The 25463-nt window shown below is 32.1% G+C and overlaps 1 protein-coding gene across 4 annotated transcripts in view; it reads left to right on the top strand.

The window, feature by feature from the left end:
- Positions 1–25463, top strand: part of LOC143079584 (neural cell adhesion molecule 2-like) — a 96324-nt gene that overhangs the window by 45558 nt on the left and 25303 nt on the right. For 3 of the 4 annotated variants that reach the window (XM_076254996.1, XM_076254994.1, XM_076254997.1), the window contains exons 7-16: positions 4–166; positions 3460–3608; positions 4078–4243; positions 5029–5231; positions 6029–6134; positions 12611–12760; positions 17681–17815; positions 18129–18256; positions 19550–19760; positions 21566–21589. In XM_076254996.1, the coding sequence (XP_076111111.1) occupies positions 4–166; positions 3460–3608; positions 4078–4243; positions 5029–5231; positions 6029–6134; positions 12611–12760; positions 17681–17815; positions 18129–18256; positions 19550–19760; positions 21566–21589 (1435 nt within the window). The remainder of the gene's footprint in view (positions 1–3; positions 167–3459; positions 3609–4077; positions 4244–5028; positions 5232–6028; positions 6135–12610; positions 12761–17680; positions 17816–18128; positions 18257–19549; positions 19761–21565; positions 21590–25463) is intronic. The other variant, XM_076254995.1, reaches the window with a different exon arrangement.

Below are 25463 nucleotides of genomic sequence, written 5' to 3'. Positions count from 1 at the left end.
CAGAATACCATAACACTTGAATTAACTGGAGAACGCTACAATTTATCAAGAGATAATGGAGTATTGATTATAAAAAAGGTCATTAAGGACGACGCTGGGACTTATTGGTGTGTTGCTCGCAGTAGAGACAAGTCTGACGAGAAGGATGCAGCCCTGACAGTTTTAGGTAGAAATTTTACATGAGTTTGTAAAATATATTGTTTAAATTGGTCTTGCTGTACAAGACAAATTAGACAAAATTTTTGTAAAGCATATGTTTACACTGCTTAGTAGTGAGGAAGTTTAACCTGCCAAATGATATGAAGAATGGATCAGAGCTTCTTATGCAGTTCCTGGATAGAGTCTTTTAAGCCATAAGCAATATTTTTGCCAATGTACCACGTAGGTTTTGATTTCGCTAAGTCAAATGTCATGGTACAAAATTTCATGGTCACAGTAGCCATCTATGAACTGTTATTTTGGCAAAACTTTGGTTTCTAGATGTTGTCTTTTGAACCATGTTCCCATCTTGAACATGGTTATAAATTTTAATACTGTTTATATGGAGGGAATTGGAGGCATTCTCTTTAAAATATTTATATATATGAATGAGGAGATGTGGTATGATTTACAATGAGTCAACTCGTACAATAGTCCAGGAAAAATGGATAGGGCATATCTGATTTCTACATATCAGTGGATTGATACATGAATCTTTTACCCTCAAAGTAAACACACCAAAAAACTTGATATGAGAATATCACATGTTATATATAAAAATAGGAGGATGTGGTATGATTGTTAATGATACAACTCTCCACAAGAGTCCAAGTGACACACAAATTAACAATAAAAGGTCATTTTTAGCTCACCTGGCCCGAAGGGCCAAGTGAGCTTTTCCCATCACTTGGTGTCCGGCGTCCGTCGTCGTCGTCCGTCGTCTGTCGTCCGTCGTCGTCCGTCGTCTGTCGTCGTTAACTTTTACAAAAATCTTCTCCTCTGAAACTACTGGGCCAAATTACACCAAACTTGGTTACAATCATCATTGGGGTATCTAGTTTAAAAAATGTGTGGCATGACCCGGCCAACCAACCAAGATGGCCGCCATGGCTAAAAATAGAACATAGGGGTAAAATGCAGTTTTTGGCTTATAACTCAAAAACCAAAGCATTTAGAGCAAATCTGACATGGGGTAAAATTGTTTATCAGGTCAAGATCTATCTGCCCTCAAATTTTCAAATGAATGCGACAACCCGTTATTGGGTTGCTGCCCCTGAACTGGTAATTTTTGGGAATTTTTGCTGTTTTTGGCTATTATCTTGAATATTATTATAGATAGAGATAAACTGTAAACAGCAATAATGTTCAGCAAAATAAGATTTACAAATAAGTCAACATGACCAAAATGGTCAGTTGACCCCTTTAGGAGTTATTGACCTTTATAGTCAATTTTTAACCATTTTTCGTAAATCTTAGTAATCTTTTACAAAAATCTTCTCCTCTGAAACTACTGGGCCAAATTAATCCAAACTTGGCCATAATCATCTTTGGGATATCTAGTTTAAAAAATGTGTGGCGTGACCCGGCAAACCAACTAAGATGGCCGCCATGGCTTAAAATAGAACATAGGGGTAAAATGCAGTTTTTGGCTTATAACTCAAAAACCAAAGCATTTAGAGCAAATCTAACAGCGGTAAAAGTGTTTATCAGGTCAAGATCTATCTGTCCTGAAATTTTCAGATGAATCGGACAACCTGTTGTTGGGTTGCTGCCCCTGAATTGGTAATTTTAAGGAAATTTTACTGTTTTTGGTTATTATCTTGAATATTATTATAGATAGAGATAAACTGTAAACAAAATAATGTTCAGCAAAGTAAGATTTACAAATAAGTCAGCATGACCAAAATGGTCAGTTGACCCCTGAAGGAGTTATTGCCCTTTATAGTTAATTTTTAACCATTTTTTTGTAAATCTTAGTAATCTTTTACAAAAATCTTCTTCTATGAAACTACTGGGCCAAATTAAACTAAACTTGGCCACAATCATCATAGGGGTAACTTGTTTAAAAAATGTGTGGCGTGACCCGGCCAACCAACCAAGATGGCCGCCATGGCTAAAAATAGAACATAGGGGTAAAATGCAGTTTTTGGCTTATAACTCAAAAATCAAAGCATTTAGAGCAAATCTGACAATGGGTAAAAGTGTTTATCAGGTCAAGATCTATCTGCCCTCAAATTTTCAGATGAATCCGACAACCCATTGTTGGGTTGCTGCCCCTAATTTGGTAATTTTAAGGAAATTTTACTGTTTTTGGTTATTATCTTGAATATTATTATAGATAGAGATAAACTGTAAACAGCAATAATGTTCAGCAAAGTAAGATTTACAAATAAGTGAACTTGACCGAAATGGTCAGTTGACCCCTTTAGGAGTTATTGCCCTTTATAGTCAATTTTTAACCATTTTTCGTAAATCTTAGTAATCTTTTACAAAAATCTTCTTCTCTGAAACTACTGGGCCAAATTAATCCAAACTTGGCCACAATCATCTTTGGGGTATCTAGTTTAAAAAATGTGTCCGGTGACCTGGCCATCCAACCAAGATGGCTGCCATAGCTAAAAATAAAACATAGGGGTAAAATGCAGTTTTTGGCTTATAACTCAAAAACCAAAGCATTTAGAGCAATCTGACATTGGGTTGAATTGTTTATCAGGTCAAAATCTATCTGCCCTGAAATTTCGGATGAATCGGACAACCCGTTGTTGGGTTGCTGCCCCTAAATTGGTAATTTTAAGGAAATTTTACTGTTTTGGGTTATTATCTTGAATATTATTATAGATAGAGATAAACTTTAAACAGCAATAATGTACAGCAAAGTAAGATTTACAAATAAGTCAACATGACTGAAATGGTCAATTGACCCCCTAAGGAGTTATTGTCCTTTATAGTCAATTTTTAACAATTTTCATAAAATTTGTAAATTTTTACAAACATTTTTTACTACTGGGCCAAGTTCATTATAGATAGAGATAATTGTAAGCAGCAAGAATGTTCAGTAAAGTAAGATGTACAAACACATCATCACCAAAACACAATTTTGTCATGAATCCATCTTCTTGCTTTGTTTAATATTCACATAGACCAAGGTGAGCGACACAGGCTCTTTAGAGCCTCTAGTTATCTAGAATAGTTGTAAGATAAATTTTTAAACCATTTCAAATCTTTACTTAGTATGTACATTGTACTAGTGTGGTTATGTAGAAATAGGAAAGATATGGAAATCAGAATGGGGTACCTTAAGGGGTTGAAGACATTTTGGCTATATTGCTTTCACCTTGTTCATTGCACAAATATTTTATTACACAATTCTCAGGTACTACTGAACAGAATTACTTCATATTTGAGCAGCAACTTGACAGTCGTAAATATATACAATATACAAAATCTATATGATAAATTTATTTTTTAAATAACTTTCAGTTCCACCACAAATCAACAAGTTGGATAATGCAACTGGGGATGAAGGCACTTCTGCAACAATTAAATGTACAGCATATGGAGAACCAATTCCAAAGATCACTTGGATGAAAGAGGGCACCTCAGTAGAAATTACAGATGGTTCACAAATTGTATGTATTAAAATTGCTAAACAAAATGATACTAGATTCTGCAGAAATGATTATTTCAAACCTTAGTATGTACCGTATGTACTATTGTTGTAATGCTAGGAACTGGAAAGACTTGTTATTTTTTATTTTTTTAAGGGTACCTAGAGGGGTTTAAGATATTTTGGCTAAATTGCATTCACTTTGATTACTGCACAAACATTTTTGTTACATAATTGTCAGTTACCAGGTACTACTGAACGGAATGACTTCATATTGGGTCAGCAACATGACAGTCGTGAATTGTAAAGTGTGAGCCATTTTTAGATGTCAGACACATACTTCAAGTTTGCTCATACTTTTTAAATAAAAAAATTAAAAAAATCCATCACTTATTTTCTTGCTCTTCAAAACATGACTTCACTTTTGGTTTTAAAGCAATTTGAAAAATCTAATAATCTTTAAATTTCAAAATACCTTTTTTTTTCGACAGGACAACTCTGACATTGTTGCATCTCAAGTGACTAGAGACGATCGTATGGAAGTTGAAGGAAGTTTACAGATTAGCAACTTGAAGTCCAGTGATGCTGGGTTTTATATTTGCAAAGCAACAAATGAAGCCAAATCAGTAGAGAAGTCTGCCTATTTAAGCGTACAATGTATGTTCTCAATTTCTATATATTATTTCATTGTACAATATATGTGGAAAATTTGTATGTGATTTCAGTGTACAATGTATGTACTCAATTTTTATGATATTTCAGTGTAAAAAGTTCTGTAGGGTATACAATTTTGACCCATCTGTCTGTCTGTCTGTCAGTCATCCCTGACATCAAAAGTTCAATGTAGGATAAAAAACTTCATTCATATAGTTTTTTCACTGACCCCCACCCCCCTCTTAACTTAATTTGGGAAAAATTTATTGACCAATAAAGATATATATAAAATCAATGTCAATTAAACAAAGCTTACAGCAATTTTGACCCCTACCCCCCCACCTCCCCACCCCCCAAAAAAAATATTTGAATGAAGTTTTTTATCCTTCATCAAATTTTTTATGTTGTCCCTAACCACAGAACAGAACAGAATTTCTTGAAATTTTTGTAGATGATAAGAACGCACTATTAGATGTCATTTGGATGTACAAATAGACATGAAACTATGATTCAATTATTTTTTAGTTAGTCCCTTTGAACGTATAATCGCCAAAATACACTACTGCAGTCTAGTCGCTGCACAACATCTGTTAGGAAATAACTGAATTTTATGAAACTTTGTACATATTTAGGACAAATAATGTAGATCTGCATATTATGTTTACCCAGTCACAATAAAGGACTGTGGGGTATGTTGGCATGCTCTCAAAGGTTCTTTAAATGAAAGTTATAACACTGTGTTTTGATCATTGATGATTATTTAATTTGTATATGTTGAAATTTTTCAGACAAACCTAACTTCTCAAAAGTAATGAAAGATGTAATGTACAGTTGGGGTGGACAAAGCACAAATATTAAGTGTATTGCTACTGGTGTCCCTAATGCAGACATAACATGGATGAATAAGGAGGGGCAAACAATTAATGCAGGGGATCAGTACTACTCTCTTAAATCTGTTACAATTGGAGAAGATACAGAAAGCACTTTAACAGTAAGTGGTTGGGTCATTATGCTAATTAAAAAAAATATGTGTTTAAGAAATCAGGTGTTATACTTTAAAATCTGATTTTTTGGTGTTTTTTTTTTTTTTTTTTTAAGGAGTAGTAACATAGGAAAACAAATCCTCTCAGAAAGTTTGAATTGATAGTTAAATACATATATAATGGCATTAATTATTTGAGCTGAAATAAATGTAAATAATAGATATTGGGTAAACGTCAATGTTACACAAATAACCATGAGACGTCCAGGCCAACAGCCAGGATAGCAGTGACGGGGCTATTTTGGGTCAGAGGACTTTAAAAGTCTAATTTCAAGCTGAATCATTGCTTTTATAGTCTATAATATGAAAATAAGGAGATGTGGTATGATTGCCAATGAGACAACTATCCACCAAAGTTCTAATGAACAATAACAGCCTAATATATAACAAAACAGTTTACAAAAAAAACATATATGACAAACGTGAATCAACAACAACCACTGAACTAGAGGCTCCTGACTTGGGACAAGCACATTAAGAATGAGGCGGTGTTAAACATGTTTGTGAGCACTCCACCCCCAAACCCCACCCCTTAACTTGTTTGTTTTTTATAACCCCACTTTGTTACAGGTGTGACATCTATAGGGTAGCAAACAACTAACAAAGGATCTATGGGGTTGTGAATAAACATGTTGTGACCACTAACTTTAACAAAATTTAGTTCTTTTAATTTATTTATTATGAAAATATGTGTGATTGTTTATTTCAGAACTTATCTTTGACTAATTGCAATTGGTTTGTTTTAGGTCAGTGTAGATTTCTCAAATGAAGGAATTGTGTTTGGAACTTACACTTGCAAAGCTGGAAATGCCATTGGAGAAAGTACAAAAAATTTCACTTTACAGAGAGCAGGTAATATGTTATTTTAGTTGTTAAGGAAGCTGGCTTGTCATTTTTTGGATTTTTTGACAGATTTTTGGAATCCTCTGGTTTTATCCATTTGTATGCCTGGAAAAAATTTGCCCAGTGACCCCCATTTTTCTTTTTATAAATCTTTTACATGTATAATGATAAGCAATCTGTAAAAGTCTTATAACATTTTAATTGCTTTTTAACAGTTTTTGAGAACTTCAACTTGTCAATGATAAAGCTATGAAAAGTCAAGAGAGAATATTTTCCCACCAAAATTTCAATGGCATATATCTCGAAAACAAGCATGGCAACCTATATATTTTTTTTGCTCTTTGGATTCCTTTAATAACCCCTTATTTATATAAACTAGTGTTTTGAAGCGAACTCCCTTAAATTGTCTCAAAGGTCATAGGAGAGATTTCACTTCATTTTGTAAGGTTCTAATCATTGATAAGATTTAATTACATTGTCATCTCTGCCAGAAATGTATTGATGTGATATGAAACAAGCTTTCTTAATGAATTCGCTTTGTTTTTTGCCAAGGTTTCATGAAAAAAATGGCTGCCAGATAGCATTTTTAAAGGGAAATTCCGCGATTTTTTACTTATCATCTAATTATGTTCATCTTAACATAAAAAACACATTTGCAAAGTTTTAAATATATATTCCTTCTAATAACGGAGAAAATCAAGTATTTGTAACTTTTTTGGTTGAATTCTCGAGTGGGTCGTGACGTATTAGCCCGATTTATTGAATTGTGGGAAAAAATAAAATCTGTTTAACTCTTATAGCTTATCGACAATATACGTAATTAAAAGCGCACAGCTGACGAATGGTCGAAGTTATGAACCACAATATAAGAATGAACGAAAATGAATATGCATATACCGTTTTGTATTGATTGAATTAAACTCCTATAAAATTATCTCTAGTAAATGTTTTTGAATAAATTTAATTAATTATTGTTGAGATTTTTTTCATAAAATATTTATTGAACATTTTTACTGATATTGAACTGAAAATATTTCAGTTCTATTTACCGTTATTGTTTTGATAATCATTTCAATGCAACTAATGTGTGAGCAGAGTGTGTATATTATTTTGTAAAGGTCACTGTATATTTCTCGGCTTGAGGTCAATTCGTTTACCTTGTAGCTATTTAGCCGCAGGTGTGAGTTCAAGCGTACACAGGTATAAATGTTGTTATTTGGAAAGGATAAACAGAAAGGATTAGAAAGAGTATGCTGTCACGATGTTAATACACTAAGATTTAATACACGATGAGAATGAAGATACAATAATTAAATTGTGTAAATTAATTGAAAATAAAATTCAGATTCGTAATTCCGAAAGTGTATAAAAATAAAAGGAAACAATTTTTGATTACTTTCTTAGCGGCAATTGGCGTAAAGATTCAAATATGAAGCAAAAAATAGTAGTTTTAATCTTTTATAAAAACTAAATGCAATATTACCCAAATTGATATACCATTGTACAGATCTGTTTGATATCATTGACTTTACCGGAATTTCTTAACTTGTATTCAAATCTGGCTGTGTTTAAATGCTAATAAAGCTATTGCAATTTTAAAGTTTTTAATTGACAAAAGAATACAACATACAACATGCATGATTTTTTTTAGTTTCTTTTTAACATTTTATTCTCACATAATTAAATTCATTTGACAATCATTTACACGAACTTTTTGTGAAAAGAATATCAATTATCTAAGCTAAGGCATTATTTCTTTTGAGGATTTTTGAGGATTTTTTTTTAAATTCTATGATAATATTTGTGCAAGGTTGAACATGATAGCCGTCATTAATCCAAATAAGTAATACAGTAGTTGTAATAAAAGTTATATTTTAGTCATGCATAACTGATATTGACGAATTTATAATAGTTCGTCCATACATCGTTGTTCTTGAAACAATCATTATTAGTATACATGTAAGTTTCCTGACGTATAAGAGCCATTGAGGATGAGCTCCAGAGAAATCAGACTAGTGGCGTTTCGTTCGTTTGTTTGTTGGGAAAGGAGAGGAAATGCAACCGCTTGTACAGATAAACGACAGAATTACCATACAAGCATTTATAGTCAACACAATCAGAAAGAGTTCCCATCGTTAGACGGGGAATATGAAGGCTTCCAAGAATGAACAAGTGACATGTCTATAACTCTGAACAGTTAGAAAACAGACTATCGACATCGACCGCTTGTTCTTAATATTTGAAACTGTATGCATATATATACGTATACGTTTATGATATATATAGTGATGAGTTCTTGCGTCTGACAAAAACTAAATTCCTTCATGGTTATATCTTGCCATACGTTTATATTGGTTTGTAAGGTGATTACTCACAATCGTTATTTGAAAATCCTGTTTGTGAGATGTAGATTCATTTCAATACAGAAATTTCGTCTATATATTTCACAAGTGTATAACACGGAGAAGCTCTGAAGGTCCATTACTCCCATTTTGTTTGGGTGTGAACCATCGATGTTTACAGCAATATCACAGAATACGATGATGATGGTAGAAAGAACTATGGGCGTCATGTGGCAAATATTACATGCATATCGGACAATGAGTTGTCAATCTGTATGAAAAGATTTCCAATACAACCATATTATTGAGAAGGAATGTTTACATGCTATACTCTCGTACTAGTATTACAGGGTTCTTGTGGCGTTCACCTTAGACACACATCTTTTTAACGATGTTTAAAAAAAAGACAGAACCAATTTATATAACTAAAAGTCTTTTATCTGACAAGAATACCCCTATTTAGCGAACAAGTAATTTATTCTTTTTTCTGTTATTGAATACCAAGAAAGAAAATAAATCCCGAAATTAATTTGAAACTTTGATACTCAAAAGTTTCCCAGCAAAATATTCACATTCCCTGGGGATAATTAGTGTTCGTCCAGTGGCATATATAACAATTGTGATGACGAATTACTTCCTTTGTTCGAGAACAATCTTATTGAAATATAAATCTGTGATTTTACTAGGTCCACAGCTTCAATGAACCAAAGCAAAAGTTATACATCGACCTGTATTTAAATCAAATTGGTTCTCTTCTTCTTCTGGTATACAATAGTCTATCGACATTCGAAGATTACATACTGTTGGCATACGTGGACTAGTCTATTTACAACACTTTTACCCCTATTTATTCAAAATATATGTTTTTTTCTTATGTTCAATGTATACATGTATATATTTTAAATTGCGCTATAGTTCCGTAACTTTCTATCCAGTCGTATAAACGAATCGTCGGCAAGTGCGTACATTTTTTTAAATCAATATTTCTGGTCTGTTCCAATCTGTCCTTCACTATTGACAATGACTATATATTACGTTTTCCCAAATTCACCCTTGGAAAAAATATTTAAATAGATTTTAATTTCATCAAATCTTATTTTTTTGGTATTATTTATATGTTTATGAATTATATTCTTTACACCAGAAATGTTATTTATAAACAAGCGTATGAGTTTAGTAATGACAAGTAAGACAGAGTTGTATATTATTCATCTGATAGTTCAAAATGGAAAGTTATAAGTTATAAGTTATCAGCCGTGTACACTGATCAATACCTGCAGAAGTGAAACGATGCATGAACTTGCAAGCCCGACAGGAAATCGCTTGAATACCTGGACGTGTCACCTCACACCCCTCACAATACCTTTGGAAGTAATACCTTTAGCCATGCTGGTGATCAGATGAGGGAAGATCAAAATATATTTGTTTATTACTTTAAAGAATTATGAACAAATTAGATTTTCGAAAACAATTTTCACAGAACACTTATTTATGATTTCAACTTTGACTTTTCACCTAATTCCAATATCAACAGTTTAAAAACAACAGACCATGGTAATTTAAAAAAAGTAAGAATATTTTTCGTATCAAGTTAGTTAGTCGGATAAAACAACCGTACGATTGACAAGATATCGACACGCAATTACGACTACATCGGTTACTGTAGTTTTGTTTCTTTGTGGTTTATAGACATATCGTTTTTATTAATCGGGAAAGAAGACAAAATGGCGGATCGCAGAGAATTGATGCTCTAAATTTAAAATCGATGGTGATCGCTTATCTAGCGGAATAAAACTTTAATATCTATGAATTTGAGCATTTTTATACAGAATGAACATAATATCAATTTTTGATTTTTTTGCGAAGTTTCCCTTTAACTGGGTTTTCTGAAGGAAATAAAAACAGTTATTAAATTGGTGAAATATGGTATCAATCTGTTCATGCAATACCTCAAGAACTGTTCAACCAAATGTTTTGAAAATTTTATATGCTGATACAAATGACAAATTTCAGGATGACTTTGATATTGAAGATTTTTCAATTTTACTGTTCAGAAGTCATGGTCCTTGATATACCGTAAATTGGGATATTTTGGCGTCTGGATATTTTGGCGATTTTTCTCGAAAAGTATGTGTTTTATTTTGGTGTGTGTAATTTTGGTGTTTCGTCCATTTGATATGTTTAATTTTGGAAGAACAGTAGTGAGCAAGTTCATCCATATTTAGCACGTTTATTGACAAAATATCTCATTAGTGCTGTAATAAACTGTTAAAATCTCATTATTTTCATATTTTGTTTGATGATTCTAGCTGTTAATCGGGATTATCACACCTCAATCAACAGGTCTAATCGATGCCAAAACAAATCAGTGACAGGTTGACCTTGTTATGGGATTATCATGTTTTCAATCTTTATCTCTTGAACAGTTTTTAAACAGTTGTTTAAAAGTTTAAAAGTTACAAAGTAAAAACTTATTTATAAAAATAAACTTCTCATAGAGTAAATCTTCACTTTACAATACTTTGTATTAAGTCACATGACTGACCCACATGATGATCACCTGATACATTAGAAAATTTTTTTTTTCAAAACGAGCTTGGTTTATTCAATTTTCATACACTTTTCTTCAACTCTTTATGATGAACACATACAAAAACCGTAAGTTATGACAACAAGGAACACAGAGGCTAATGTAACCGACAACAAAAGCTTTATTGTGTCTTTATAAAGACATGGCAAATTTCTGGATTGCAAAACAGATGGACAAATTTACACGATAAATGTAACAACAAAGATATAAAATACTTTTATTTGAATAAAACATGACAAATCAAGAACAATACGATACATATTAAAATTATAACATGTAAAACATAAAAACTTTTGAAATTTCTTGGTCGGAGTTCAGACCTGAAAAAAAGACTAAGAAAATGTTTGTAGTCATGAGTAACACGCACCCCTCTTACAGGAAACTTGACCCAGGGTATAAATGTGCACGTTATACATACCAAAGGCGGTATATGTTTATCTATTGACGATCAATGATTTAAATTTTAATCCTTATGCCACTGGCAGTACATGTTAATTAATTGAAGATAAAGAATTACAAGGAGTTTTGATTCTAATTACCAACAGCAGTGTCTTATCAGCAATAGCCTGGCATATTTATGACATGTGTGAATAAAAATTCATGTTGTGTTTTCTTTACAATTTCAAAAAATAGACAATTAAGTAAAAATTATGTAGTGTTGTTGTCAAATTATACTGGGTATTAATTTGCAGATTTGGCTATGTATAAAATTGTTGGAAATATACGGAAAATATAATAATATAAAATATTTTCCCCAACAAATAACATTACGATATTGTCATACCGGATCAGGAGTTTGTGCAGACTTATGATCCTTGGACTTAGAAAATTCATTCAAATAATCAATTTTCCACTCTTTTTTTTCGTCATGTTTGAAGATATTGACTTGGATTTGTTATATAGTTTACACCATAACAAGTTATAGATCAAGTTAGCATTTTGTTCCAGTACAATGAATTTTTAATCGGTAGTGGACTATGTATTGCCAGGCAATACTCACAGAATGCTTGTCAAATTTTAACATGTACCTGATGACAAAATGGAGGTCTAGTTCTAGTTCAGTATTGACGATTTTCACTTTTACGGTTCAGGAGTTATGGTCCTTGATTAAATGTTGTTTCTGTGCAATTACTTATGATCCGTTTTGATCAATGCTTTTAAAACATTGATATGTTGGAACTGATGAAAAAGTGGAGGTCAAGATTCGATACAGATGATTTTAGTCCCCTACTGACGAAGTCGCAGGGGACTTTAAGTTTGCACTCTGTCCGTCCGTCTGTCTGTCTGTCCATCCATCAGTCAGTCAGGCAAATCAGTTTTCCACACTTTTTTTCTTTGTACTTGAAGATATTGATTCGATATTTGGTATATATTTTCATCATGACAAGATACAGATCAAGTTTCAAATTTTGTTCCGTTCTGATGATTTTGTCTAGAGTTATGGTCCATGGACTTAGTAAATTCACTTTAATAATAAATTTTTCACACTTTTGCCATGCAATACTCTCAGAATGCTTGTTCATTTGGTGTATTATGTTGTTTTTTTTTAACAGATCCGCCACCAAGTCCTAGTGCACAGTTGAAGGAAGTAACTCCAATATCTATCACTTTTGATGTAAACATTCCAAAAACCTTTAATGGGCCACCTGTGCAGGAGATAGAAGTTCAGTACTCAAATGCCCAACCTAGGAAAGTGAGAGTTGGTATGTATAAAGTTAACATTATTCATATAGGATTAAAACATAGATAGAAGTTCAGTACTCTAACCTAGGAAAGTGAGAGTTGGTATGTATAAAGTTAACATTATTCATATAGGATTAGAACATAGATAGAAGTTCAGTACTCTAACCTAGGAAAGTGAGAGTTGGTATGTATAAAGTTAACATTATTCATATAGGATTAGAACATAGATAGAAGTTCAGTACTCTAATGCCTAACCTAGGAAAGTGAGAGTTGGTATGTATAAAGTTAACATTATTCATATAGGATTAAAACATAGATAGAAGTTCAGTACTCTAATGCCTAACCTAGGAAAGTGAGAGTTGGTATGTATAAAGTTAACATTATTCATATAGGATTAAAACATAGATAGAAGTTCAGTACTCTAATGCCCAACCTAGGAAAGTGAGAGTTGGTATGCATAAAGTTAAGAGTATTCATATAGGATTAAAACATAGATAGAAGTTCAGTACTCTAATGCCTTACCTAGGAAAGTGAGAGTTGGTATGTATAAAGTTAAGATTATTCATATAGGATTAGAACATAGATAGAAGTTCAGTACTCTAATGCCCAACCTAGGAAAGTGAGAGTTGGTATGTATAAAGTTAAGAGTATTCATATAGGATTAAAACATAGATAGAAGTTCAGTATTCTAATGCCCAATCTAGAAAAGTGAGAGTTGGTATGTATAAAGTTAACATTATTCATATAGGATTAAAACATAGATAGAAGTTCAGTACTCTAATGCCCAACCTAGGAAAGTGAGAGTTGGTATGTATAAAGTTAAGAGTATTCATATAGGATTAAAACATAGATAGAAGTTCAGTACTCTAATGCCTAACCTAGGAAAGTGAGAGTTGGTATGTATAAAGTTTACATTATTCATATAGGATTAAAACATAGATAGAAGTTCAGTACTCTAATGCCTAACCTAGGAAAGTGAGAGTTGGTATGTATAAAGTTAACATTATTCATATAGGATTAAAACATAGATAGAAGTTCAGTACTCTAATGCCTAACCTAGGAAAGTGAGAGTTGGTATGTATAAAGTTAAGAGTATTCATATAGGATTAAAACATAGATAGAAGTTCAGTACTCTAATGCCCAACCTAGAAAAGTGAGAGTTGGTATGTATAAAGTTAACATTATTCATATAGGATTAAAACATAGATAGAAGTTCAGTACTCTAATGCCCAACATAGGAAAGTGAGAGTTGGTATGTATAAAGTTAAGAGTATTCATATAGGATTAAAACATAGATAGAAGTTCAGTATTCTAATGCCCAACCTAGAGAAGTGAGAGTTGATATGTATAAAGTTAACATTATTCATATAGGATTAAAACATAGATAGAAGTTCAGTACTCTAATGCCCAACATAGGAAAGTGAGAGTTGGTATGTATAAAGTTAACATTAATATTCATATAGGATTAAAACATAGATAGAAGTTCAGTACTCTAATGCCCAACCTAGGAAAGTGTGAGTTGGTATGTATAAAGTTAAGAGTATTCATATAGGATTAAAACATAGATAGAAGTTCAGTACTCTAATGCCCAACCTAGGAAAGTGAGAGTTGGTATGTACAAAGTTAAGAGTATTCATATAGTATTAAAACATAGATAGAAGTTCAGTATTCTAATGCCCAACCTAGGAAAGTGAGAGTTGGTATGTATAAAGTTAACATTATTCATATAGGATTAAAACACAGAATTATAGCAAGGGTGCACTAATTAAAAAAAAAAAAAAAAAAGCGACTGAATAAGAAAATGTGGGATTTACATTGATGAGACAGCAACTCAAAAACATCAATAACCAAAAGATATTTTATAGGTAAACAGGCTACAACAATAACCAGAGTATGTACAGTTGTCAAGCTATTAATCATTTAGAGTGTAGACTAAATCTTTTATATACACTTAATTCCGTAAAGCACAGAACTAAATTATCCATTGGCAAGGCTTCATTTCAGACTGGCACTTTTGATACGACGGCAAAAATTGAAAATTTTTTGGTCGTATATTGGTATGATGTTGGCGTTGTCGTCTGCGTCGTCGTCGTCGTTGTCGTCGTCCGAATACTTTTTGTTTTCGCACTCTAACTTTAGTAAATGTGAATAGAAATCTATGAAATTTTAACACAAGGTTTATTACTACATAAGGAAGGTTGGGATTGTTTTTGGAAGTTTTGGTCCCAACATTTTAGGAATTAGGGGCCAAAAAGGGCCCAAATAAGCATTTTCTTGGTTTTCGCACTATAACTTTAGTTTCAGTAAATAGAAATCTATGAAATTTTGACACAAGGTTTATGACCACAAAAGGAAGGTTGGGATTGATTTTGGGAGTTTTGGTTTCAACAGTTTAGGAATTAGGGGCTAAAAATGGGCCCAAATAAGCATTATTCTTGGTTTTCACACAATAACTTTAGTATAAGTAAATAGAAATCAATGAAATTTAAACACAAGGTTTAAGACCACAAAAGGAAGGTTGGGATTGATTTTGGGAGTTGAGGTCCGAACAGTTTAGGAATTAGGGGCCAAAAAGGGGCCCAAATAAGCATTTTTCTTGGTTTTCGCACCATAACTTTAGTATAAGTAAATAGAAATCTACGAAATTTAAACACAAGGTTTATGACCATAAAAGGAAGGTTGGGATTGATTTTGGAAGTTTGGGTCCCAACAGTTTAGGAATAAGGGGCCCAAAGGGTCCAAAATTAAACTTTGTTTGATTTCATCAAAAATTGAATAATTGGGGTTCCTTGATATGCCGAATCTAACTGTGTATGTAGATTCTTAATTTTTGGTCCCGTTTTAAAATTGGGATACATTAAGGTCCAAAGGGTCCAAAATTAAACTTAGTTTGATTTTACTTGGGGTTCTTTGATAAGCTGAATCTTAAAATGTACTTAGATTTTTGATTATTGGCCCAGTTTTCAAGTTGGTCCAAATCGGGGTCCAAAATTAAACTTTGTTTGATTCCATCAAAAATTGAATAATTGGGGTTCTTTGATATGCAAAATCTAACTGTGCATGTAGATTCTTAATTTTTGGTCCCGTTTTCAAATTGGTCTACATTAAAGTCCAAAGGGTCCAAAATTAAACTAAGTTTGATTTTAACTAAAAATGAATTCTTGGACTTCTTTGATATGCTGAATCTAAACATGTGCTTAGATTTTTGATTATGGGCCTAGTTTTCAAGTTGGTCCAAATCAGGATCCAAAATTTTTATATTAAGTATTGTGCAATAGCAAGAAATTTTCAATTGGACAGTATTCAGCAATAGCAAGAAATCTTCAATTGCACAGTATTGTGCAATAGCAAGAAATTTTCAATTGCACAGTATTGCGCAATTTCAAGAAATCTTCAATTGCACAGTATTGTGCAATAGCAAATATTTTCAATTGCACAGTATTGCACAATAGCAAGAAATATCTAATTGCACAATATTGTGCAATAGCAAGAAATTTTCATATTTTCAGTTGGAGTTATCTTTCTTTGTCCAGAATAGTAGTTGAATCAACTTAAATCATTGCTGTATACAATATACAATGTATATTCACTTTTATTACCAACTGATAAATTAAAACAATCTTTACCATTCAGTGATAACAAGCACTTTTTTACATTTTAATATGTATTTAAATGAGTAGTTATTGTTGCAAACTCCATTAGAAATTTGAATTGAGATCAGTTTTGGAATTAGGGAAAGAGGGATGTGAAAAAAAATTGGAGGGGGGGGGGGGGTTCAATTTTTTTCATTTCAGATTTCATAAATAAAAAGAAAATTTCTTCAAACATTTTTTTGAGAGGATTAATATTCAACAGCATAGTGAATTGCTCAAAGGCAAAAAAAATTTTAAGTTCATTAGACAACATTCATTATGTGTCAGAAACCTATGCTGTGTCAACTATTTAATCACAATCCAAATTTAGAGCTGAATCCAGCTTGAATGTTGTGTCCATACTTGCCCCAACCGTTCAGGGTTCAACCTCTGCGGTCGTATAAAGCTGCGCCCTGCGGAGCATCTGGTCTAAATTTAAACCACAAAATAATACATGATGAAATTTAGCATGAAGAAAGCAGAAGTACCTGTAGTGAACCACTGACCTTCGGTAGGAAAACTGACAATCCTAGTCAAATAAGATTGGAATCCAGCGCACCTGCCATGTGCGAGGTAACTCAAAACCTCAGTGTTCACAGGCTTGTGATACAGTAGTTCCACTACTTAGACCACTCGGCCACCAAGTTCCCTGCTGACAAAGATGGGAGCTAATGTTCTGGTTTACCTCTGTCTGTCTGGAACACATTTCGGTCACATTTTTCTAAGCAACTACAAGATAAAGTTTACTCTGTCTGTCAGGAACACATTTCGGTCACATTTTTCTTGTCAAAACCTATATGTTGTAAGTTTACCTTTAGGTTGTTCTGTTTAGAAGTTGACCCATTTGATTGTTTTATATATTGACCTTTAGGTTGTACTGTTTAGACATTGGCCCTTTAGGTTGTTTAGTTTAGAAGTTGACCTTTAGGTTGTTCTGTTTAGAATTTGACCTTTAGATTGTTCTATTTAGAAGTTGACCTTTTGGTTGTTCTGTTTAAAAGTTGACCTTTAGGTTGTTTGTTTAGAAAATGACTCTTTTGTTTGTTCTGTTTAGAGACTTTTTAATTTTTTCTCTGCTCTGTAACAAGTTGAACCATTTGCTTTGTTCTATTTTAGAAGTTGACCCACTACTCATTGGCTGTTTATATTTGTTTTTGTTTTTTGTCTTTTTTTTTTGACTTTTCAAAGTTTTGCTCTTCAGCATATCTGGTGACTTTTTTTCCACTAACATGTGTCATGAGTTCAAAAATCTGTGTTTATATGAATATGAAGTACTAACGTAAATTAGTATGTATGTATGTTTTACAGGTACTATGGATTCAAAGATTGAAATTGTATTGGATGGTCTTACACCTGGTACTGCTTACAATGTAAAAGTGTATGCTAGGAATGAAGTCGGACTGAGTCCAGAATACAGTTTGCCTACGCAAACTCTCCAAGCAAGTAAGTTGTAAAATATATTAATAATAAAACCCTTTATTACCTTTTCTCCCCTAAGTGAGTTGACTAATGCCTAAGCCTCTTCATGTCATTTTGACAACCTATAGTCTTTAAATATATTTCAACATTTGAATCATACCATGGAAATTACACACAAGGGAGACATATCTCTATTTTAACTGGACATTAAGCAACCAACAATCAATCAATCAATCTATTTCAACAGTTCATCTGTTTATGATGATCTGGTTTTAAAACCTATGTTTACATTATAAATATATGTGATTTGTAAATGTTAATTATTACTATTTTGTAGGAAAGCCTTATCCGATCGTTGTACTTTCTAAACCATATGGTGATTACCCCCTCAAATTCAATTTACAGTGGAATACGCCGAATAATGGGGGATTTCCCATCTCAAGTGTCTATGTCAAATATGCTCAGGTAAGTCCTAACTTAAATCTAATGTACTTCATCAAAATGATCTATGTCCAGAGGAATTATGTAAGAAGTACTTAATAAAAATAAGGAGGTGTGGTATGATTGCCAGTGCGACAACTATCCACTAAAGTTCAAATGAAGTGGATGTAAGCAATTATAGGCTACCGTACTGTCTTCAACAATAAGAAAAACCCATAACTGCATAGTCGACTATAAAAGTCAATGTTAACGAATGCAAACAAAAATAACACTTTTTAAATTTGGTGCGCCCGAATTGCTGTTCTGGATTTACCTATTTGAATACTTAATACCAAAAATTTGGAAGCCATGGAGATATAAATACTTGGAAGTGTAGCATGACCAAAAGGAACCTTAATTACAACTATTGAGGAGCAAGGATATCTGAGGTATTGTTATCCTTCCCAGCTTACCCAGTCTTAAATTTAGTTCTAGCTGCTTATGGTGATATTAACTGATAATTATAAAATTCTACAAAACTCTTGCGTACTAAGTTTGGTGTACATGTAGTATGATTCATTGCAATCTTCTGTGAGGAGTATACAGTTTTCACAAACAAATACGGTAAAACAACTTATTTTATTTCGTGTTTAGTCCATTCTAGTCCACTGCATGATGATTTAATTTAGCGACTTTCAAATTACTTGATGTAGTCAAATAAGAATAGAACCTATTTTTGCATATTCACGGTGATTGATATATTTGCTTAATTTTTTTACTCACGAAAGAAGTGAAAAATAAATTGCTTGCTTGAAAATTTGTTGGGTTACAGTATAGAGTTTTAACAAATAAATATATGTATTTCACAGGCAAATATACGGTTAAAGAACACATTTACAGTTTATACCAACACATACATTTATACATCTTACTCAAACAAATACACAGTTTTCCCCAAATAATTATACAAAATTTCACTTACAAATGGATAGTTTTCACTGTATGAGCAAAGAAGAAAAAGCATTTTGGTCAATTAATGTGTCATAAGTAACATGTTTAATAGAACTGAGATTGGAAAGTGTCAAAGAGACAGCAACCCAACCAGAGAGCTGAAAACAGCCTGAATATGAATGTAATATTTGTTGCTGGACATTTAGAAGTTTTCAGTCTAATAAAATAAATTATTTCAAAATTTTTTTATCCCTTTCTTGACAGATTCATATAAAAAAGTACAGAATTTAATAAAGATGTCTACAATCTAAAACTTCAATGACATAAGAAACTTTTACTCTTGTTATGTTATGCAGATCATCTTAAGATTTTAATATTTAAATGTAGGTGGAAGTATTTCCAAACAAGTCTGCCAGCAATGAATTCCAGAAAAAGCAGCTGTTGTCAGGATGGATAGGACCCATTAAAGTCGATGGAGCAGCAACAGCATATGAAATAAATAGTTTGAGACCATCAACCTATTATGAAGTTGAAGTGACAGCGGTTAACAACAAAGGGACTTCAGATGCAAAGTCATTTATTTTTGTTACTGGAAAAGGTAAGATCGGATTAATTGTTACTATGCTTGATTTTACAATTCACAATTATCAATGCTGATTTGAGATTTTCAGTAAGGCAGAAAAAATTGATGTGAGTGTTTTAGGGTTTTCAATAGACTCGTTATTTTTGCCTCTGAACTTTTTTTATTTCCCATTTATTATACCCCATTTATGTGCATTATGTTTTCTGGTCTGTGGGTCCTTTGGTTCGGCTGTTTGTCAGTTCAGCTGTCTGTCCTGCTTCAGGTTAAAGTTTTTGGTGGAGGTAGTTTTTGATGAAGTTGAAGTCCAATTAATTTGAAACTTTGTACACATGTTCCCTATGATATTAACTTTCTAATTTTAATGCCAAATTAGATATTCCCCCCATTTTCACGGTCCATTAAACATAGAAAATGATAATGCGGATGGGGCACTGGGGACACATTCTTGTTTTTTTATTATTATTAAGAAGATTGAGGCATTGATTATTAAATCATTTCAACAAAATATTATCAGTTAAAAATGTAGGTAATCTTGAACTTCTATTTATTATATACATCTTTCTGAGAGTAATTTAGTTTTATTGATTTTATTGATTTAGAAAAAGTTTCATTGGGGTTAAGTTACAAAATACAGTGTAAGTTTAACAGCTTTATAACATGCGGAGATATTGCATGCAGATAGATTTAAGGAATTCTCGCTACATTGAAGACCCATTGGTGGCCTTTGGCTGTTTTCTGCTCTATGATCGGGTTGTTGTCGCTTTGACACATTCCCCATTTCCTTTCTCATTTTTATTAAACAAGGATTTCAAAAATATACAAACCCCTTTTGTGCTAACTTCAAAGTATGATCAATGACAAATCCTTTAAGGAAAAGAGCATAAATGTTTTACATGGAAATACAGTCTGATCCATATAGATGTGACTGATGATTGATTGTTATCATTTCCCTTACCAGAAAAACAATTTTATATTGTATACTGACCTTAAAGGCAATAAATGGGCAAACTGGGTCCCTGTTACCTGACGAATCATCTTTAAATTAAACAAGCATTTCTTTGTTTTTGTCCTTATCTATATATTGTATCATTAATCCTATTAATATAAGGTGTCATATAGAAATGATCTAATTTGAAATATTCTCTTGCAGATTTATGCCACTACAAACTCTCAAATAGTGTCTTTTTAAATCAAATATTGTGACAGAATCTATAATATATAAAAAAAAACCTGATGAATTGGATATATAAGGATATTAAACTGGGATGAAATAACCTAGTTAATGCTGTAATTTGATTGGTTATCTAAACAAGGGATATGTGAAAGATAGTGTTGAAATCAAGACACTCTAGTATAATATATTTTTTGTTTTGGGTTTTCAGAGGGGATATGGCCTACTATTTCCCGTCAGTGCCCTATATCTCCTGTGTCTGGTGGTGATATCAAACACTTTCAGGGAATATAATCCTACATCTCCTATGAAGATCCTAAATTACATATAATATATATCCAATAGGCCCTTTCATTGCTTTTGCAGCCATATTGAATAGGATGCAGATTTTCATAATAGAAATAAAAGTTGTTTGAAAAATACAGGAAAACAACATTGAAAAGAATAGTGCTTGGAAGCATGTATAGGATTCCTTATACCATCATACTATTTCTACCCCTATCCAGAAAATCTGCCACTTAGTCAATATGGCTGAAGTAAGCATAAAGGGGCCTATTTATCAGATTTAATTTAAAGGCCTGTTCCTTATTTAAATAATATCATTTCGGGACATTTAAGTATGGTAAAATGAATTGCTGTGTTTTTGTAGAGGGTAAAAGGTTACAAAGGCCTGGTAAGGAATCAAGAATACATGTTATTTTTTCAAACGTTTTGCATGTATTGGATGGTGACAAAAGGGTATTTTAAAAGGGATTTCAGACATTAGTTCAAACATCTTTTTAAAAGTAGTATCAGATGTTTTGATAAATTTATATCCATTCATTTGGCTTGAATAAAAAAACAAACTTTACAGGATGATTTTTCTCTGGCTTTCATGATCTGACCAGTTTAGCAAAAAATTATATTATTTTAAGTCTGAACCCTCTGAAGTGCCCTACACAACACCCTCATATACTGCATCTTTATGTTCTACTAAAATTGTTTATCTTCTCTTTAACACATATTTATGTATTTCCTGAAGCACACTTATAGAAGTGTTATATCCTTGGGAAGTGTCTAGTATAAGCCATCTGTTTGGTTTGTCCAAAGTTGGAAAAGTGTTGTGTTTTTGTTTTGCTGTCAGGTTAGAAAATCAGGTTGGAGTGTGTGATAAATTGGCCCGTCAATTATTTTCAGTTGACTACAGATTTATTGATGGTCCTTATAGTATTATTCTGCAAATTCCTATTATCAGTCCAGTTGAATGTATTTATAGGAGTTTTGAATTGGTCGTGATTATTTTGAGAGAGGGTCGATCAACTTTGAATATTTAGTAAAGAGAATGAGCAAAACTAAGAATATCGAGCGATTGTGAAAATAATCATATTTATTAAGCCAAGTGTTAAGAAATTGAGCGACAGAATTCTTTTGCATAGTATAAATATTAAGAAGATGGATATGAGAAATTCAGAAATGCTATTGAGAGTATTAATAGCAAAATTATGAGTATGCAGTGAGTTTCGAAATCATGAATATTCAGAGAGGGGAGCATTTGTAAAATGAAAAATATTATGTGAGTGCAGTTTCAGTAAAATCAAGAGACTCAAGTGAGAGAAACTCTAAATCAAGAAAGTTGAGGGATTCGATGGGGATATATGATTAGAAAGGGATACAAGTATTTAAAACTATTTATGTTGACAGTGAACATTAAATAATCTATGATGTGTTTTCAGAACCATTGGTCATAAACTTATCGTTTACACAATACTTATATTTATAACACATAATGGCAAATGTCTGTCACTTTCAAGGAAATTACAAATAAGAGCAACCTGAATTTTTCTTCATAATGTAAATGTTTGACATGTTTTTCAGATTCATTTCTCATCAACCTCCTTCTGTTATTTTAAATATACAAGAATGAAAATAAATTTATCTAAGAAAAAAAAAACATTTTAAAAATCATATTGTTGTGATCATTGTTTAAAAATAGATTGAGTTTTTATACAAAGCTTTATGTATTTCCCTGCTTTTCCTCCAGTAAATTTAATATTGATATGAAAAGAATCCCAAGCATTTAAACCTATTTGCTTCAACCTTTTTATACACTTTCTTACATGATATTGTCAAGTCTAATTATTTGAAGATATGTTGTTCTATTCCTCATTTAAAAGAATGATACTGTTAATTCAGAAATTATCGTCATTTTAAAAGAATGGACAAAAATGAAAGATTAGTTCTTGCGATTTCAGGAAAAGGCGCTTCGAGATAAATGAAGCAAATGTTCCAATGAGAGTACTTATATTTGCCCAGTCGTATTATTTGCATTGATAAAAACCACACAAAAATATCCGAACTCACAGTTTTGCAAACAGCAATGTTCATCAGCAATTATAAAAATCATTGTAATAAATTGCTTTGCTCTTCATGGGCCCTTTAATTGGAATGAAAACATCTTATCTTATCTTATCTAGCTAGAAGAAGATATCAAATATAATGGATGAACCTGATATTTATGCACCATGAAAATCTATGAAACACCTATTTATTAGCAGTTATCATTTATTGTGTCGCCTGCAAGCTTTCAACAGTCTCTAGTGATACTAAGGGATAACTTTTGTTGTTTTGTGTTGTAATAAATGTCACACTTTCTACATTATTAAACAATATCTTGATAACTTGCACAGATTCTCTTACAGGACATAAAGTTATGCACCTTTAAATTTTGATCAGACCCCACGTTTTTGTGGTTGTCTACTTCTTCGTCCTGGTTCTAAGACATTTGGTTTCCAGATTGTATCTTAATTCTTAAGTATAAGAATATGAACCTCTTTGAAATTTTACCATAAGGTTTCATACAACAAAAGAATGATTGGGATAGACTTGAGGGTTGATGCCCAAATCATTTTGGAATGAGGGGCCATAAAGGTACCAAAAAACAAGGATTTTCTGGTTTCTAGACAATAATTTTAGTTTAAAAGAGTACTACAAGGTTCCTTCCAAGAAAGGTAATGACCTTACTTTAACTTGGTCTACATGTTGTCTGAAATGCAGGTTATGAATGATGAGACCGTGTCTAATGTAAAGAGGCCCATTTAGATACATGTACATATGATGAAATATATGGGTTTTCTATTAAATGTGCATTTTGATTACTTATATATGATATGTGTAGATAGATATTTAGACTTAACATTCTGGTTTGAAAAGAGACCAATTATAAAGAAATGATATCAGACTTTAGCTTAGGATTTTGTTTGGGTAAAAAAGAAAATGGGAGACCATCCTGTTTACAGCTGTTTCAGAACAGCCTAATTTTTTGGAATTTTTTAATAGGCACATGATTTATGAGTTTTTTTGGTTCCATGTGAATAATTTTACAAATTTTTATGATAACTAATTTTTAGGTTAGATTGAATAGAAAGTTATATAAATTGTTTTCAGTCATGTGTGTGAAAAATTCTGTTTAAAAGTTGTTATTAAATGGGCAACTTTTATTCAATAATATGATCATTTCTTTCATGATAATTGGTGCCTTACAATCTAGACATTTTATTTGTATTGCTTCTTGTTTATGTTGTCCGCAGTGTAATAATATTATTTTGCTTTTTGTGACTTTACTTTTTTCTGCTTTTTTCAGTTACTGGCTCTGGTTATGTTGGATCATTTGCACAATTCCTGCTCCCGTCTAAACTTGTACTCACCATGGCAACTGTTCTCTGGGCATGCTTAGGAATACTCTTGTAACCTTATTGACAGAAGAGTTCTGAAAGACTCTTTATCTTTCTTCCTTCTCAACTGAAGAATTCCATGCAGACATTATAGTGCCATAATGAATGAAATCTGAAAACGAATACTATGCATGTTTCATGCAGCAGACATTAGTTTACACCACCATGCATGTTCTACATACATATGAATGTTGTTTGCATATTATATTCATTATCAAAAAATTTGTTAGCTTGCATTGATATTAGCATACTTTTATTGAAAATTATATTATTAATTCCAATGGAACATAAAATGTCTTGCAAAAAGATATAACTGTACTGAATGTATATATACTTTTAATCTTGAAATTTAAACTGCTGTTTTATTTTTATTACTTTGATGAAACATCCCCGAAAATATAACTTCCATGGAATTAAAGCATTCAAGCCATGTTTCATTATCAGATAGCTAAAATAGGCACTAAGATTCTTTGTCTTATCACCTTTTGATGTTATGTACCAGTTAATAAGTATATAAACACTAGACTGATTTAGATGTAAATACAATATGGCTGGTATGAAAGGTTAACATATGTGATATGTGTATATGACTTCAGTCTGTCTCAGAGTCTCCACTATCCACTGGTGTTATTAAGTCATAAACAGTTGTTGATAGTGCGGCCAACATCACAGTTAAACAGAAATTTTGTATAATCAGAATTTCATTTAATATTTTTTCTGCTGATTTTTTTTTGTATTTTGCCATTGATATTCTACTTAAAGAACAATTGTATGTGTAAAACTGTTGAAAACTGTTGTTTTCCATTACATCATGATTTTCATTGGATAATTATTGTA

The sequence above is a fragment of the Mytilus galloprovincialis genome, chromosome 6 (assembly GCF_965363235.1).
Source record: "Mytilus galloprovincialis chromosome 6, xbMytGall1.hap1.1, whole genome shotgun sequence".
Lineage (NCBI taxonomy): Eukaryota > Metazoa > Mollusca > Bivalvia > Mytilida > Mytilidae > Mytilus > Mytilus galloprovincialis.
This window is presented reverse-complemented; position numbering and strand designations above follow the sequence as displayed.